This window comes from Poecilia latipinna, unplaced genomic scaffold (assembly GCF_001443285.1).
Source record: "Poecilia latipinna isolate Pla-1442-1.1 unplaced genomic scaffold, P_latipinna-1.0 Scaffold18, whole genome shotgun sequence".
NCBI classification, from domain to species: Eukaryota; Metazoa; Chordata; class Actinopteri; order Cyprinodontiformes; family Poeciliidae; genus Poecilia; species Poecilia latipinna.
The window spans coordinates 384522-401807 of NW_015112634.1; the positions used below are offsets into that span (position 1 = coordinate 384522).

The 17286-nt window shown below is 37.7% G+C and overlaps 3 protein-coding genes across 4 annotated transcripts in view; all 3 read left to right on the forward strand.

The window, feature by feature from the left end:
• The window catches only part of rock1 (Rho-associated, coiled-coil containing protein kinase 1), a 38213-nt gene extending 35945 nt beyond the window's left edge, over positions 1 to 2268 (forward strand). Inside the window, exons 31-33 of one of the 2 annotated variants that reach the window (XM_015034563.1) lie at positions 2 to 263; positions 1245 to 1452; positions 2150 to 2268. In XM_015034563.1, the coding sequence (XP_014890049.1) occupies positions 2 to 263; positions 1245 to 1452; positions 2150 to 2153 (474 nt within the window). In that variant the 3' untranslated portion in view covers positions 2154 to 2268. Of the gene's footprint in view, position 1; positions 264 to 1244; positions 1453 to 1703; positions 1873 to 2149 lie in introns of those variants that run through there. The other variant, XM_015034556.1, reaches the window with a different exon arrangement.
• The window catches only part of LOC106948736 (ubiquitin carboxyl-terminal hydrolase 14), a 33914-nt gene extending 22049 nt beyond the window's left edge, over positions 1 to 11865 (forward strand). Inside the window, exons 3-18 of the mRNA XM_015034580.1 lie at positions 4888 to 5021; positions 5880 to 6025; positions 6410 to 6442; positions 6913 to 7017; positions 7104 to 7207; positions 7344 to 7402; positions 7512 to 7642; positions 7738 to 7818; positions 7969 to 8051; positions 8210 to 8324; positions 9263 to 9328; positions 9424 to 9516; positions 9613 to 9741; positions 9851 to 9911; positions 10023 to 10130; positions 11010 to 11865. Of these exons, the coding sequence (XP_014890066.1) occupies positions 5006 to 5021; positions 5880 to 6025; positions 6410 to 6442; positions 6913 to 7017; positions 7104 to 7207; positions 7344 to 7402; positions 7512 to 7642; positions 7738 to 7818; positions 7969 to 8051; positions 8210 to 8324; positions 9263 to 9328; positions 9424 to 9516; positions 9613 to 9741; positions 9851 to 9911; positions 10023 to 10130; positions 11010 to 11155 (1476 nt within the window). The 5' untranslated portion in view covers positions 4888 to 5005 and the 3' untranslated portion in view covers positions 11156 to 11865. The remainder of the gene's footprint in view (positions 1 to 4887; positions 5022 to 5879; positions 6026 to 6409; positions 6443 to 6912; positions 7018 to 7103; positions 7208 to 7343; positions 7403 to 7511; positions 7643 to 7737; positions 7819 to 7968; positions 8052 to 8209; positions 8325 to 9262; positions 9329 to 9423; positions 9517 to 9612; positions 9742 to 9850; positions 9912 to 10022; positions 10131 to 11009) is intronic.
• A 466-nt stretch (positions 11866 to 12331) lies between these two features.
• LOC106948591 (ubiquitin carboxyl-terminal hydrolase 14-like) lies at positions 12332 to 17272 on the forward strand. Its single transcript, XM_015034346.1, has 12 exons — positions 12332 to 12344; positions 12419 to 12505; positions 12615 to 12745; positions 12841 to 12921; positions 13072 to 13154; positions 13313 to 13427; positions 14366 to 14431; positions 14527 to 14619; positions 14716 to 14844; positions 14954 to 15014; positions 15126 to 15233; positions 16417 to 17272. Exons 1-12 carry the CDS (start codon positions 12332 to 12334, stop codon positions 16560 to 16562), a joined length of 1113 nt encoding a protein of 370 aa, XP_014889832.1. The 3' UTR covers positions 16563 to 17272.
• The last annotated feature ends 14 nt before the right edge of the window (positions 17273 to 17286 follow it).

The window sequence follows — 17286 nt, forward strand, 5'->3', positions numbered from 1 at the left end:
GATTCTGTACGCCAACGAGGGAGAGTGCAGGAAGGAGGCGGACATGGAGCCGGTCCCTCAGGGTGAAAAGACCAACTGTCTTGCGCACAAGGGTCACGAGTTCATCCCCACACTATATCACTTCCCCTCTAACTGTGAGGCCTGCGCCAAGCCCCTGTGGCACGTGTTCAAGCCTCCTCCGGCTCTGGAGTGCCGCCGCTGCCATGTGAAGTGCCACAGGGACCACCTCGACAAAAAGGAGGACGTCATCGCTCCTTGCAAAGGTGAAGTCTCGGCTTTTGGACGCCGAGGCCAAAAACAGTCTAGAATTTGCTGAACGTAACCAGACCTTTTCATTCTGATGCAGTTGAAACCCTGAGTAAAAAAACACAATGCTTACGCCACAGGATGATATTTGCATGTCAAACGCCATTATTTAAAACTGGAACACAACCTGCTATATCCATGGAAACAGTATAAGATATTGGGTATCAATGTTAAAATAACATTATAATATTTGTTGTTATTTAGAAGTTTTCATTCAAAGACTAAAGCAAATATAAAGAATAACCATCTGCTGTAACCAGTGGTTCAGGGTTCCTGCATTGTCTGGAAAACAAATTCAAATTTATAAAAAAAATTTACTGATTCCCGAAAGGAATTTAAATGGTAAAATCTTATAAATCGTGACCCTATTTCTTCTATACTTATTGGACACTAACTTTTTTTTTTTTTTTTTTTTTAAGTGTCAAATTTTTTTTTTTCCAGCTTCACAAAAAAAATGAAGACTTATGTTTTGACTGATCTTAAAGCGTCACTAGGAGAAAAAAAAGTTGGGGAGGAATTGTTTGTTGTTGCATACCCGCTTTTAGGAGTAAAATTCAAATGACAAAAGAAAAAAAAAACACTGAGGGTAGAAATATTGAGAATTAAATTTCAAATTGAGATTGAAGTGGTAAAAAAAAAGAAGAGCTGTGACAGCCATGCCTTGTGCAAGTTAGCTACACAAGCCATGTGTTGTGTAGCTGACTTTATACTTTAGAGTAATTTTATTACAAATAAATTCTTTGTTTTTGTACATGAACAACTTTTGGTCGCACTGAAGTTAAAAAAAACAACAACTGGAGCTTCACCTGTAGTGGTATCACGGTTTTAAATATAACTTGTCGGTTCTCTTAAACATGTTGTTTCAGCCTTCACTTTGGAGAGCCCGTTTGCCTGATTCGGGTGTTAATCTCTGCAGCCTTCTCTGTTATCTCTAACAGTGAACTACGACGTGACCTCTGCCCGGGACATGCTGTTACTGGCTGTGACCCAAGAGGACCAAAAGAAATGGATTGGCCACCTGGGAAAGAAGATTCCTAAGACTCCCCCATCAACGTTTTCTAGAGTCTCGCCTCGTAGCATGTCCACTCGCTCTGGACCCAACCAGTCCTTCCGCAAAAACCCTAAAAGCAATACGGCAAAGCTGAGGTAACTTTACTGTGTAACTGTTGTTCTGGGTTTTAAGTTGTTCTTCTTATCACACATCATGCACATAATTTTACAGCTTCAATGTTGCAATAACTTTAAGTCTCTACGTAGCATTTTTCTTGAGGGCTGGAGGGGCAGTAGTAAGTGAGGGTGTGCTGTAGTCATAAAGTTGATCTTTTTCAGCCCCAACTTGAAGGCTGAGATGTGGTAAAGTCAGTCACATGACCTGCTGTTTGTTTCCTGTGTTGTAGCAGAGCGCAGTCCAGCCTCCACGCAGCAGACACAACATCAAGCACTTGTTGACAGGAACTTCTTCAGAGTGTTGATGTTGTATTTTAGATGTTTCCCACTGACCTTCAAATCTTTTTTTATTTATTAATTGCGCTCCTGGATCTTTTTTTTTTTTTTTTTTTTTAAAACAAGACTTCCTGGTTGTTGGTTGTTTTTCTTCCTCCTGGCATCTGTGCAGTTTGACTCTTGGGATTTGTTGTTTTTTTCTAATTGACACCAAGGTGGTTTGGGATTCGTGAACTAACTATATACTTTGCAACTCTCATTAGAATTGTCCATACTAGATTGTTTTTCTGTCACACATGAGCCAGATTTGAGCTATTAACAGTTACATTATCTGTTCGACTGAATACTAACAAATGTAAAGATAAATAGTTTTTTTACTGGTGTTTCTTCTGTCTTTCAGCTAACCATCTGAACCATTGGGACTTTTTCTGGACTCTAAAACTTTCCCTCTTTTCTCATCAACAAAAACGGAAAAAAACAAAAACAAAATAAAAGCCTGTAGTATATTAAAAATGTATTGAAAACTCAAAATTGCAGAAAAAAAGCCGCTGGAAAACTGCAGTTCACGTCACACGGCGCGCCATCATGGACTTTAAAAGGCCAAATCTACTCAATCTGCTTTTCCCACCTCCTTTTCTCTAAAAGAAGTGTCATCAAACTCAACGAACTCACAGTTTTACATTGCAACCACAAGATGGCGCACTTGTGTTGAATTAAGGACAGACAACAGCAATGGAAGCACTCACTCTGGCATTCTCTGCTTCACATTTTAAGACAGATATTAATGGAAACTGGAAAGGGGGGGGGAGTGTATGGACACCTGCAAGTTTGTTTTCATTTTAAGGTACTGTTATACAGGGATTATAGATCTGCAGTAAAACGTTGGATCTCAGGGGTGGAAAGTAGATATAACTGTGTAGTAATTTCTTTCCCCACCTGATGGTTATTTCAGCTAAATGCAACAGTTGTTTCCAACTTTAAAAAAAAAAATGACACGATGCCTTCATCTAGCTATTGTTGTTGGCCTTTTTGCCTTTTTTTTGTCTTATCACTTTGCAACTCAGTTATCAGGTTTGGAGCAACAATTTTTTTGGGGGGGGAGGCCGGGAGGGGGCATGAGTATTAGATGTTTTGAGTATTGAGAACAGAGCATGCAAGATCATCATTTAAATCTATGCATTATTTTTATTATAATTATTTTTATTGCTCCAAGCCATAAGGAGAACTCGACTGTATTGGCATATAGGAGTCATAAAACTTAACGGATTTTGTTTTCTGTTTATTTGGTACATTGTCTCTGTAATATTGTTTTCTTTTTGTAATGTATTGCCTTATACTGGTTGATAGAGAAATGGCTCAAAAGGAAAACATTAAGTTAACAAATGTAAAACTGCACTGTTTGACTTGAGTGTAAATTATTTGTAGAAGACTAAACAGGTGTAGCATTTGGCCCACCTTGTGCCTTAACGTTTGGATATTGATTTTACTGCCATATCGTTTTTGGGTTTTTTTTTTTTTTTGTTTTGTTTTGTTTTGTTTTTTTTTTCATTTTTGTTGCAACATAAGACAAATCTTAACTCTTCCATTGTTTTTTTTTTTTCCTTCTTTTTTTTAAAAGAAATTGCAGCCGGTTTGGTTTTTATCAGAACATTCTTTGTCTGGTTATGAATATTAAATATATATAAGTACATTAAAATACCTCTTTATGGACACAAAGCTTCCAAACTTGGTTCATGTCATATTAGAAGTTTCACAAAGGGTTTACGCAAAACTAGTCTGTGTGAACGATTGACATAATAACAAGGACAAGTTGTATCGCCTGTGTTAAGTTCAGTTATTGCAAATCCCACTATAGAGTGTACATAAAGAAAGACAAAAGGATTATGGAATACCTTCACAGTCTTTCCTTTGTAAGATTTTTATTTTCTTTTCAGTAAAAAAAAAAAAAAAAGAAAAGCACTGGAAATATGATCTCTTGTGTTGGATAATTTGCATGGGTAATTTGCAATGGACCCCGCACTGATGGATATGTCAATAAACATATCTTTATCATGTTTGTTTACTTTATTTATCAATTTATATCTGAGTATTTGAAGGGATGTTTGAAACAATCGCAACACTTGTCGAGTCCCTGAATGGGACGTTTTGTCCCTTGGTCTTTTGCTTTACCGTTATCTGTACCTTTTGATTTAATAATTGAAAATTGGTGTGGGCAGTTCTCAAGTGGATGAGTAAAGCCAAATCTGTTCTCAGAATAAATATTTGGTACACAATTATACATGCCAAGTATGTATGTTAACTTTAATGATCTAATTTTCTTAAGATACCTATTTCAGTGTTGCGTAAAACTCACCAAAGTTTGCTAAATCTAGACGTTTTAGGTCATGGGGAAGGCTGTTGACGTGACTCGTGGTTATTAACCTTTTTCACATGAAAGGTAATTTGGTTTTCAATTCTTTATTTATATAGAAACATTTTTGATTCACATTATCAAGAAAAAAGATAAATCCAGTCCATTTTCTAAACTAAGCAAATCAGCAATGCTATAAATGAGCTACTAAAGGTAATTATGGAAACTCTTCTTTAAAGTAGCGGCACCTCTAAAGATTCTTCATAGGGGAAACCAGGCCAGTAAAATGTGTATAAGTGTGTGTACTAGTATTTATTCATTGGGTTTTACATTTAGGGTTTTACCAGCAAAGGACCTTTGCTTCACAATCTTCTCAAAAGTGTGGTTATGCTTGTTGCTTGTGCATCTTAACTTTCAAATGACATGCTGTTTAGTAAGCGTCATTACCACAGTTTGTGGCTTGCCTTCCTTGTAGAAGCTGCTGGTGTCTTGACAATTTTCAGTAGTGTCTGACATATTTTGATTAATTAAATTTAGGGCTTTTATTAACGACGCCCTATAATGTTAATTCACTATCTGAATTTCATAGCTGAAATTATTTTTACTTTTCAATTATGTCCTAATTTACTGATCGGTCACAGTATTAAGTTTTCTGTTTTTGCAACTGGGCCTTCACCAAATGAATTTTTGCTCAATACATGAATGAGCTCAGACAAGCGGAGAAGTATCCAGCAGGATTGCTAACGTGTTGTCGAGCGCATCGATAAGTTCCCAGCGTGTTGTTGCAGCGTCATCCTGTTTGAATGAAGTTCAGACTGAGAACTAGCCAACTCTTCATTCGCGCCCCAGTAGACTGACACGGGAAAAACAATATCAGATACTCCAGGAAAACAAAGACTGCCAACCATGCCGGTGTTTACAGGTATGATGTAAAACAAACGCGTCGTATTTGTTGTTGTTACCATTAAAGCTATAACGAAAGCGCGAATCCTTGCACGTGTTTTAGTGAAGCATCGTAAATACGTTAGCTTAGCCGTGTAGCATGATATGCAGTTAGCATGCTAGCAGTTCTAGAAAGACCGTCTATATTTTCAGCAAGCTGTAGCAGTTATTCCTGGAAACAATATTGCGAATGAAATATGTGTACACATTTGTTTGGCTATATTGTGTTTTAGGACTTTCTATGTTCAACTTTACAATGTGTTTTGCTTTGCCGGCTATGCTAACTAGCACTTTCAAGAAAACCAAACAAGCTAGTCTAGTTTGGCAACACTAAAGTTGACGTGTTTACCTGGTTAACTACAACCATCAAGAAGTAAAACACGTTTAAAACGTTTTAGCAAGTTGAAGTTTTATTTGTTTCACATTATTGCCTTCATAGACCGGACATGTTTCTTTAAAACACCCAACTGCGGTAGCATTTTCAGTAAAGTTAGCCCATTTATGGCTAACTGCAATACAGCTGCTTGTTTTCCATGAACTGTTTATTACTGGGCATGATTTTACTATTTCTAAACCGGTAATATTACAAAAGTCAGTCAAGTGATTTATCACAAAAAAATTGCTGTAGTGGACAGCAATATTATGGTCAGCTTCCCCTTTTGTGGATGAAACCAACTCAGAAGGACTGCCCTGGTAGCTGCCTGATTCCTTGAAGCACAAGATGCTGTGTCATACATACAGAACCCATTCTAGTTGAGCTAAGATGTTCCCACTACTAACACGTAACTCACACGTACGATGTTTTTTGTTTTTGTTTTTGTTTTTTATCCGCTTTCAGTCAATGTGAAATGGGGCAAAGAGAAGTTTGATGCAGTAGAGCTCAACACGGAGGAGCCACCCATGGTTTTCAAGGCTCAACTCTTCGCCCTGACAGGAGTTCAGCCTGACAGACAGAAGGTCATGGTGAAGGGAGGCACCCTGAAGGTAATAAGAAAACACAGTGCTACAAGTTAAGCTTTAGGGACAAGGTTTCTTCTGATGGATGATTTTCAACACGTTTATTCAAAACTACATCCACTGATTCTAGATTGCATACGAAACAGTTTTCATTATTACTGTTATTTTATTTATTTAGTTTACAGATTTCTTTAAAAAAAATACAGCGAGAACAGGATCACATCACATGTTAAGATTATCTGCTGTCGCAGCTTTAATGATCACAATCATGATCAGTGTGTGTGTGCTTTAAAATGGCAAAAACAGATGTGTCAGTATTTATGAACTCGTTATAACATTTGGAGCTTCCTGAAGCTTTGATCAAATATGTCTTTTGTATTTCGGTTAGTTAATGTTATTTCTCAATTCTAGGATGACGAATGGGGAAACATTAAACTGAAAAATGTGAGTATTTATCTTATCTATCCACATAGATGTATGTTTTTTTGTTTGTTTGTTTTTTTTTACACAAATACACCAAAAACAAGATAAAAAAGCAGTGCATCTCAACATTGTGTTTCACTAAAACGCATATGTTATGAGAGCTACACAAAGTTGTTTCCAGAAGCCTCAACAATCATTTGTTGTATTGTTATTGTAGTCAAAATTGTAATACTGATAATAAAATATAAAAAAATCAGGTTGTTCTTGTCCATGGTGGCAGCTTTGAAAAAAAAAATCCAAAGTTCTTCATAAAAACACATCTGAAGTTTTTAAAATCCTGGATTCACACCAATTACGGGCTTTGGAAGTCTTTAATTGCAATTTATCATCACAATAGATTGCATTTTATATCATAAGAACATTTTCACATTAATAAACACTATGATAAATGCCCACTCACTGAACCTGCATGTGTATCTGTGTTTTCCAAGGGAATGACTCTGCTGATGATGGGCTCTGCAGAAGCCCTGCCTGAGGAGCCGGCGGTTCGGCCCATGTTTGTAGAGGACATGACTGAGGAGCAGCTGGCGTCAGCGGTCAGCGCATTTCACAAATTAATAGTTCCTTACAAACAGAAAAACTACCCAAAAACTGATTCCAGTGTTGGTGATGTTCTGTTCAGATGGAGCTTCCTTGTGGGCTGACAAACTTGGGTAACACCTGCTACATGAACGCCACAGTGCAGTGTCTACGCTCGGTGCCAGAGCTCAAAACGGCTCTCAAGAGGTACTTAATGTAGACGGAGACATCGCAGAATTAAGATTTCCAAGCGCTTACTGTATACTGTTGAATAATATAGTTTAAGTTAATTAGTTAGTTAATTTTTTGCTTAAGTATCAATATTCTCTTTTACTTTTTATAGGTATTCAGGCGCCCTGCGATCTTCAGGAGCAAATGCTCCAGCACAATACATCACAGCAGGTTTGTAGCAATTTTCTTGGCTAAACGCTCCATTTCAATTTCTCGGACTTCTGCAAACTTTTTTTTTTTTTTTTTTTTTAAATATGTTTTTAATTTTTTTCAACTTCAGCCCTGCGTGATTTATATGAGACTATGGACAAGACCTCGTCCAGCCTTCCTCCCATAATCCTGCTGCAGTTTCTCCACATGGCCTTTCCACAGTTTGCTGAGAAAGGAGACCAAGGACAGTACTTGCAGCAGGTCAGAATCTGCTCAGTTCATGTCATTGTTGCAATACAGTTGCCCAAGATTGCATCTGTTTGCATTTTTTTATTATTATTATTTTATTTTTCTAGGATGCCAATGAGTGCTGGCTCCAGATGATGAGGGTACTTCAGCAGAAGTTGGAACCACTTGAGCCGGTGACTCCCATGGAGGTAAACCTTTCTCGCTTTAGTGAAATGGAGGCCAAGTAATTAATAATATTAATCTTTCTTATGATTTGATTTCTTTACGCATGCTTCAATTGTGTTTTATAGACTCTGCTATGCACATTAAAAGTGTGTCTGTTTGCTTTCCCTGCTTAGACGGAGTCAGCAGGTGGAGCTGCCTCTGCGTCTGCAAAGAAGAACTTTATTGACCAGTATTTCGGTGTAGAATTTGAAACTTCGTATCCTTTCAGCATGTCTGAAACTACATTTTCAGTCTTTAACCTGATAAATTCTGGTCTCAAGAGTATATTGTTTACTTTCCGATTGTAGTTTTTTGATTGAAATGAAACATAGAAATAAAGAATGTACCAGAGATAGACTTAACTCTTTAGTTCAGCATGAAATGCACAGAATCTGAGGAAGAAGAGCCGATCAAGGGCAAAGAAAGCCAGCTCCAGCTCAGCTGCTTTATTAACCAAGAAGTCAAATACCTTGCGACAGGACTACGACTGGTACGTACCATTTAGTTTCACTCCTTAAAATCCATTAGGGATTTTTTTCAGACAAAGAAGACATGCCAGGGTACTAAGACTAATTTTTAATGTTTATCATCAAAGCTCAGATTCTCTGAAGATCACAGTCATTAATAAAACTGAAATTTTTGCTGATTGAAAAGTATGTGCCACTTGTTGCAGCCCAATCACTTGCTTGGGCTGCAATTGTCAACTACTTTAGTAATTGATTAGTTGTTAAATGGAGTACAATATATAAATGGAACCGAGGAGTAATTACCGTACAAAAAATGTATACATTTCGCATTTAAGATCTAATAAAGCTTTGTAAATATGTTCCAATCAGGACTCCAGTAGCATAGCTTTAGATTCACCTGGTTCAAATGTAAAAAAGTATCTCACATTAAGCACTTTTTTGCCATCCAATTACTGACTGGTTAATCTAAAAAAATACCGTGCAGATTAGCCGCACGCTGTGATTCTGTTAAGTGGAGCAGAAAGGGCTGAGCTTTTCACATGTTGATGTTTGAAGAATTTTTTTTTTTTATCTGCAGATGCATCTTTTGCTACAAATGATCAAGTACACACTAAAGGAATGCAGTTACTGCATTTTATGCAATAGAATGTTGATTTTCTTATTAAAGAAATTAATTGAATTGTTTGCATATTTTAATGTATGTCTAACATTATATATGTGCTTTTTTTTATTATTCCAACAAATCAGTTAAACGTCATAAAAATTAATAAGATTATTGGATTACTAAAATAACTGTTAGCAGCTCTAGTCCCTGTACTACACAAAGTATGCACTCAACATTGGATTATTGCATTAATTACTGCATCAATGCGATGCAACATTAAGTTGATCAGGCTTTGGACCTGCAGAGGAAGTAGTCATAGTGATGAAGAGCTGATCCTGTTTCTCTCTCCACTCCCAGAGACTGCAGGAAGAAATCACAAAAATGTCTCCAACCTTGGACAGAAATGCTTTGTATATCAAATCTGTAAGTATGATCTCCCGCTGCCCTCTTCTTTTGAAGTCATCCGACTGAGATGGGACATTTTTCTTACAGCTGCTTTTCATTTGTCCTCTCTCTAGTCAAAACTTAGCCGTCTCCCTGCCTACTTAACTGTTCAAATGGTCCGATTTTTCTACAAGGAGAAGGAGTCTGTGAATGCAAAAGTTCTAAAGGTTTGTTGTCATTGTTACTCTTCATTTGCAACAGATCCTGCAGTGAGGTCTTAGTTAAACCTAATTATCTGTAAATAATTGTTTTGAATTGCGAAGGATGTCAAGTTCCCCCTCATGTTGGACGTGTACGAGCTCCTCACCCCGGAGCTCCAGGAGAAAATGTTGCCAATTAGGTCAAAGTTTAAAGAAATGGAGGACAAGAAGCTGGAGAAACAACAGCAAAAGGTGACAAAAAAAATCAATGTGGATGTTTTTTGTGGATGCTATTGTTTAAGAAATAAACTTCTTTTCAGCATAAATGCTAACATATGTGTATATTCCTGATTTCCATTAGGTGTTGAAGAAGCCAGATGCATCAAAGGAAGTAAAATATGAGCCTTTCTCTTTCCCAGACGGTATGTTGAGACGATCTCATATCATCCCCCTATACATTTAACTTTTAATGTTTTTTTGTTTTTGTTTTTTTGCATAAGGAATTATGCTTATTTTCTTTTACCTTTCTGTAGACCTTGGTTCCAACAACAGCGGCTACTACGACCTGCAGGCTGTACTGACTCACCAAGGTCGCTCCAGCTCATCTGGCCACTATGTGGGATGGGTCAAGAGGAAAGAAGGTAACCACATCTGTTGGTGATGACCAGAGCCACCCACCCACGACTGTAGTACGACTGTCTTTACATTGCGTTTTTGTGCTGTCTTCTGATGATTTGGTTAATCATCATGAAAACCAAATTAATAAGAATCACATCCAGTGACTCTAAACTCTCATTGAAGATGTTCAAAACCTCGGTAAATTTGGGATTTTTTGGCTCTTTTACAGTTTTCTTTACATTACTATATACAAGGTCTACTTTTCAATATGATTTAATACGAAATATTATGTACTGTACACGACAGCAAAGTTGCATCACACAATGTAATTGCTGCAGCAAAGTAGGCTTTATTTTCTTTTTGACTGAATGCAGGGATTTGTCTTAGAGATTTTTTTTGTCATTTTGATAACTGACAAAAATAATTGTTCTAAAAGTTTAAGTCCATATCCAATCCTACTAATTATGCTTATCACTATACATAAAACTCACGAGGATGGATGAGAACAGACCTTCCACTTAAACTGTTGGAAAATGGTCACCTTCTGTTGTAAAAATCTTATGAATCTCAAATGTTTGTTTTTTTTTTCTTCTGACTTTACAATCCTAGTTTTAATATTACAGAATTTTGCCTCCAACTATGGCAAACAAATCTCCCAATTTTTCAACAACAGAGAATATAACATTTTTTCTTGTAAATATGTGAACATGAATTTATATTTAGTCCATGGCCAATAAATCTTTTCTCTTTTATCCACAATGCCCTTGACACTCTTGTCATAACACCAGCAGTTTGAAACTTAAAGACTCACAAACAACCACGTGTTGGCTTTGGACAACTAGCTTAAGAATCTGTTTTCTTTTTGTGTGTGCACGTGTGTGTGTGTGTGTGTCTTCTGACAGACGAGTGGGTCAAGTTTGACGACGACAAGGTGAGTGTGGTCTCACCGGAAGACATCCTGCGGCTGTCTGGAGGCGGAGACTGGCATATAGCTTACGTTCTACTGTACGGGCCGCGTCGGCTGGAAATACTTGAAGAGGAGCAGTAGCTGGAGGGAGGTTTCTTACATCCACATAATACAGATTGCCATTTCCGAGCACTGTCTGCATAGATGTGCAATAAAACTGGTGTCTTTAAAGATTTGATTTTTTTTTGTTTTGTTTTGTTTTGTTTTGTAACCAACACTTATGCTTGTAAAACAAAATTTTGTTAAATATTCATCCATGGTGTGCTTTGAATATGGAGATCTGATGAAAGGCAATCTCTGGACTGGATCCTTTAGATTTTAAAGTCTGGCTCTACAGTTTCATTAAATGTTTTATACACAATGTATATTTTTAAAGCCTTTCAGAAGGTGATCATAAGAGCAAAACTATTTCTTATTCATTTAACCACCAAGCTGTTGTCCTTGACATTCTGGATTGAGTTGTCGGATGCATAACAGAACTCTTGTTCACCTCTTGGGCCTTTGGGTTCAGTCTCAGGTCTAAAGTGCTTGGCTCACATCATCTCCTGCGATTGTTCTCAAATGTATTGACAGATGAGGCTCTGTCTGCCAAATATTCATTAATGCTGTTTTCAGGGAAGTGGTTTGGGACAGGTTGGCCTCGTGGTGAACCTTGTGGAGGAGTTTGAACCATGGTTTTTCCTCAGTTGGCTTTGGTGACACTGACTTAAGACAATGTATGTAAAGTCCAAAAAGACATCCACTCTCTGTAATAAATTAATTGATTGGTGGTGAAAATAAACCGTTGAACCAAAACGCTACCCTGTTTTGTGACCATGAGAAAGCAAACGTCTTGGAAAAAAAAGTTTATTAGATTTTTACAGTGGGGAGAAAAAAAAAAAAAAAGGTTCAGACCTTTGGTACATACAAAATTCACTGCTCCAATGTAACGTAGGTACAAATTAAGAAATGTTTCAAGCCTCACTGAGGCGTTCTGCAAGCTGGGAGAACCCTGCCGCGCTGAGAGCCGTTGCCAGGTTCTCCACTGTTGCTTGGGATCCCTCTCGCTCCTGCCAGGCCACCAGCAGAAGCTTGGCCTGAACGTCCACATCTTCACTGTCCGTCTCGATTTCCCGCATCTCTGCTGCCTTCATCTCCAGATGAGACGCCAGCGTCTTCCACTGAGACCCCAGTTTGGCTGCTATGTCGTCCATCTGATGGTTTGTTACAGTTTTACTCTGGATGCTCGGACCTTGAAGAGAAACAGAAAAAATAAAAATGAAACACTGGTGCAAAAGACAAACATCCATGCACACAAATACAGTTATATCAAAGGAAAATNAGTTAGTTAATTTTTTGCTTAAGTATCAATATTCTCTTTTACTTTTTATAGGTATTCAGGCGCCCTGCGATCTTCAGGAGCAAATGCTCCAGCACAATACATCACAGCAGGTTTGTAGCAATTTTCTTGGCTAAACGCTCCATTTCAATTTCTCGGACTTCTGCAAACTTTTTTTTTTTTTTTTTTTTTAAATATGTTTTTAATTTTTTTCAACTTCAGCCCTGCGTGATTTATATGAGACTATGGACAAGACCTCGTCCAGCCTTCCTCCCATAATCCTGCTGCAGTTTCTCCACATGGCCTTTCCACAGTTTGCTGAGAAAGGAGACCAAGGACAGTACTTGCAGCAGGTCAGAATCTGCTCAGTTCATGTCATTGTTGCAATACAGTTGCCCAAGATTGCATCTGTTTGCATTTTTTTATTATTATTATTTTATTTTTCTAGGATGCCAATGAGTGCTGGCTCCAGATGATGAGGGTACTTCAGCAGAAGTTGGAACCACTTGAGCCGGTGACTCCCATGGAGGTAAACCTTTCTCGCTTTAGTGAAATGGAGGCCAAGTAATTAATAATATTAATCTTTCTTATGATTTGATTTCTTTACGCATGCTTCAATTGTGTTTTATAGACTCTGCTATGCACATTAAAAGTGTGTCTGTTTGCTTTCCCTGCTTAGACGGAGTCAGCAGGTGGAGCTGCCTCTGCGTCTGCAAAGAAGAACTTTATTGACCAGTATTTCGGTGTAGAATTTGAAACTTCGTATCCTTTCAGCATGTCTGAAACTACATTTTCAGTCTTTAACCTGATAAATTCTGGTCTCAAGAGTATATTGTTTACTTTCCGATTGTAGTTTTTTGATTGAAATGAAACATAGAAATAAAGAATGTACCAGAGATAGACTTAACTCTTTAGTTCAGCATGAAATGCACAGAATCTGAGGAAGAAGAGCCGATCAAGGGCAAAGAAAGCCAGCTCCAGCTCAGCTGCTTTATTAACCAAGAAGTCAAATACCTTGCGACAGGACTACGACTGGTACGTACCATTTAGTTTCACTCCTTAAAATCCATTAGGGATTTTTTTCAGACAAAGAAGACATGCCAGGGTACTAAGACTAATTTTTAATGTTTATCATCAAAGCTCAGATTCTCTGAAGATCACAGTCATTAATAAAACTGAAATTTTTGCTGATTGAAAAGTATGTGCCACTTGTTGCAGCCCAATCACTTGCTTGGGCTGCAATTGTCAACTACTTTAGTAATTGATTAGTTGTTAAATGGAGTACAATATATAAATGGAACCGAGGAGTAATTACCGTACAAAAAATGTATACATTTCGCATTTAAGATCTAATAAAGCTTTGTAAATATGTTCCAATCAGGACTCCAGTAGCATAGCTTTAGATTCACCTGGTTCAAATGTAAAAAAGTATCTCACATTAAGCACTTTTTTGCCATCCAATTACTGACTGGTTAATCTAAAAAAATACCGTGCAGATTAGCCGCACGCTGTGATTCTGTTAAGTGGAGCAGAAAGGGCTGAGCTTTTCACATGTTGATGTTTGAAGAATTTTTTTTTTTTATCTGCAGATGCATCTTTTGCTACAAATGATCAAGTACACACTAAAGGAATGCAGTTACTGCATTTTATGCAATAGAATGTTGATTTTCTTATTAAAGAAATTAATTGAATTGTTTGCATATTTTAATGTATGTCTAACATTATATATGTGCTTTTTTTTATTATTCCAACAAATCAGTTAAACGTCATAAAAATTAATAAGATTATTGGATTACTAAAATAACTGTTAGCAGCTCTAGTCCCTGTACTACACAAAGTATGCACTCAACATTGGATTATTGCATTAATTACTGCATCAATGCGATGCAACATTAAGTTGATCAGGCTGTGGACCTGCAGAGGAAGTAGTCATAGTGATGAAGAGCTGATCCTGTTTCTCTCTCCACTCCCAGAGACTGCAGGAAGAAATCACAAAAATGTCTCCAACCTTGGACAGAAATGCTTTGTATATCAAATCTGTAAGTATGATCTCCCGCTGCCCTCTTCTTTTGAAGTCATCCGACTGAGATGGGACATTTTTCTTACAGCTGCTTTTCATTTGTCCTCTCTCTAGTCAAAACTTAGCCGTCTCCCTGCCTACTTAACTGTTCAAATGGTCCGATTTTTCTACAAGGAGAAGGAGTCTGTGAATGCAAAAGTTCTAAAGGTTTGTTGTCATTGTTACTCTTCATTTGCAACAGATCCTGCAGTGAGGTCTTAGTTAAACCTAATTATCTGTAAATAATTGTTTTGAATTGCGAAGGATGTCAAGTTCCCCCTCATGTTGGACGTGTACGAGCTCCTCACCCCGGAGCTCCAGGAGAAAATGTTGCCAATTAGGTCAAAGTTTAAAGAAATGGAGGACAAGAAGCTGGAGAAACAACAGCAAAAGGTGACAAAAAAAATCAATGTGGATGTTTTTTGTGGATGCTATTGTTTAAGAAATAAACTTCTTTTCAGCATAAATGCTAACATATGTGTATATTCCTGATTTCCATTAGGTGTTGAAGAAGCCAGATGCATCAAAGGAAGTAAAATATGAGCCTTTCTCTTTCCCAGACGGTATGTTGAGACGATCTCATATCATCCCCCTATACATTTAACTTTTAATGTTTTTTTGTTTTTGTTTTTTTGCATAAGGAATTATGCTTATTTTCTTTTACCTTTCTGTAGACCTTGGTTCCAACAACAGCGGCTACTACGACCTGCAGGCTGTACTGACTCACCAAGGTCGCTCCAGCTCATCTGGCCACTATGTGGGATGGGTCAAGAGGAAAGAAGGTAACCACATCTGTTGGTGATGACCAGAGCCACCCACCCACGACTGTAGTACGACTGTCTTTACATTGCGTTTTTGTGCTGTCTTCTGATGATTTGGTTAATCATCATGAAAACCAAATTAATAAGAATCACATCCAGTGACTCTAAACTCTCATTGAAGATGTTCAAAACCTCGGTAAATTTGGGATTTTTTGGCTCTTTTACAGTTTTCTTTACATTACTATATACAAGGTCTACTTTTCAATATGATTTAATACGAAATATTATGTACTGTACACGACAGCAAAGTTGCATCACACAATGTAATTGCTGCAGCAAAGTAGGCTTTATTTTCTTTTTGACTGAATGCAGGGATTTGTCTTAGAGATTTTTTTTGTCATTTTGATAACTGACAAAAATAATTGTTCTAAAAGTTTAAGTCCATATCCAATCCTACTAATTATGCTTATCACTATACATAAAACTCACGAGGATGGATGAGAACAGACCTTCCACTTAACCTGTTGGTCTCAGGTTGTCATTCACAATGTCACAGGGGTGTCAAACTCCAGTCCTCAAGGGCCGCTGTCCTGCAGTGTTTAGAAGTGCCACAGGTAAAAAACAGTGGAATGAAATGGCTTAATTACCTCCTCCCTGTGTAGATGGTTCTCCTGAGCCTTGCTAATGACCTAATTTTTCTTTTCAGGTGTGGTCCAGAAGAGGCACATATAAAAGTTGCAGGACAGCGGCCCTTGAGGACTGGAGATTGACACCTCTGTCACTAGTGGACCCAAATTTGGGTCCTCTAGTGACAGACAGGTTAAACTGTTGGAAAATGGTCACCTTCTGTTGTAAAAATCTTATGAATCTCAAATGTTTGTTTTTTTTTTCTTCTGACTTTACAATCCTAGTTTTAATATTACAGAATTTTGCCTCCAACTATGGCAAACAAATCTCCCAATTTTTCAACAACAGAGAATATAACATTTTTTCTTGTAAATATGTGAACATGAATTTATATTTAGTCCATGGCCAATAAATCTTTTCTCTTTTATCCACAATGCCCTTGACACTCTTGTCATAACACCAGCAGTTTGAAACTTAAAGACTCACAAACAACCACGTGTTGGCTTTGGACAACTAGCTTAAGAATCTGTTTTCTTTTTGTGTGTGCACGTGTGTGTGTGTGTGTGTCTTCTGACAGACGAGTGGGTCAAGTTTGACGACGACAAGGTGAGTGTGGTCTCACCGGAAGACATCCTGCGGCTGTCTGGAGGCGGAGACTGGCATATAGCTTACGTTCTACTGTACGGGCCGCGTCGGCTGGAAATACTTGAAGAGGAGCAGTAGCTGGAGGGAGGTTTCTTACATCCACATAATACAGATTGCCATTTCCGAGCACTGTCTGCATAGATGTGCAATAAAACTGGTGTCTTTAAAGATTTGATTTTTTTTTGTTTTGTTTTGTTTTGTTTTGTAACCAACACTTATGCTTGTAAAACAAAATTTTGTTAAATATTCATCCATGGTGTGCTTTGAATATGGAGATCTGATGAAAGGCAATCTCTGGACTGGATCCTTTAGATTTTAAAGTCTGGCTCTACAGTTTCATTAAATGTTTTATACACAATGTATATTTTTAAAGCCTTTCAGAAGGTGATCATAAGAGCAAAACTATTTCTTATTCATTTAACCACCAAGCTGTTGTCCTTGACATTCTGGATTGAGTTGTCGGATGCATAACAGAACTCTTGTTCACCTCTTGGGCCTTTGGGTTCAGTCTCAGGTCTAAAGTGCTTGGCTCACATCATCTCCTGCGATTGTTCTCAAATGTATTGACAGATGAGGCTCTGTCTGCCAAATATTCATTAATGCTGTTTTCAGGGAAGTGGTTTGGGACAGGTTGGCCTCGTGGTGAACCTTGTGGAGGAGTTTGAACCATGGTTTTTCCTCAGTTGGCTTTGGTGACACTGACTTAAGACAATGTATGTAAAGTCCAAAAAGACATCCACTCTCTGTAATAAATTAATTGATTGGTGGTGAAAATAAACCGTTGAACCAAAACGCTACCCTG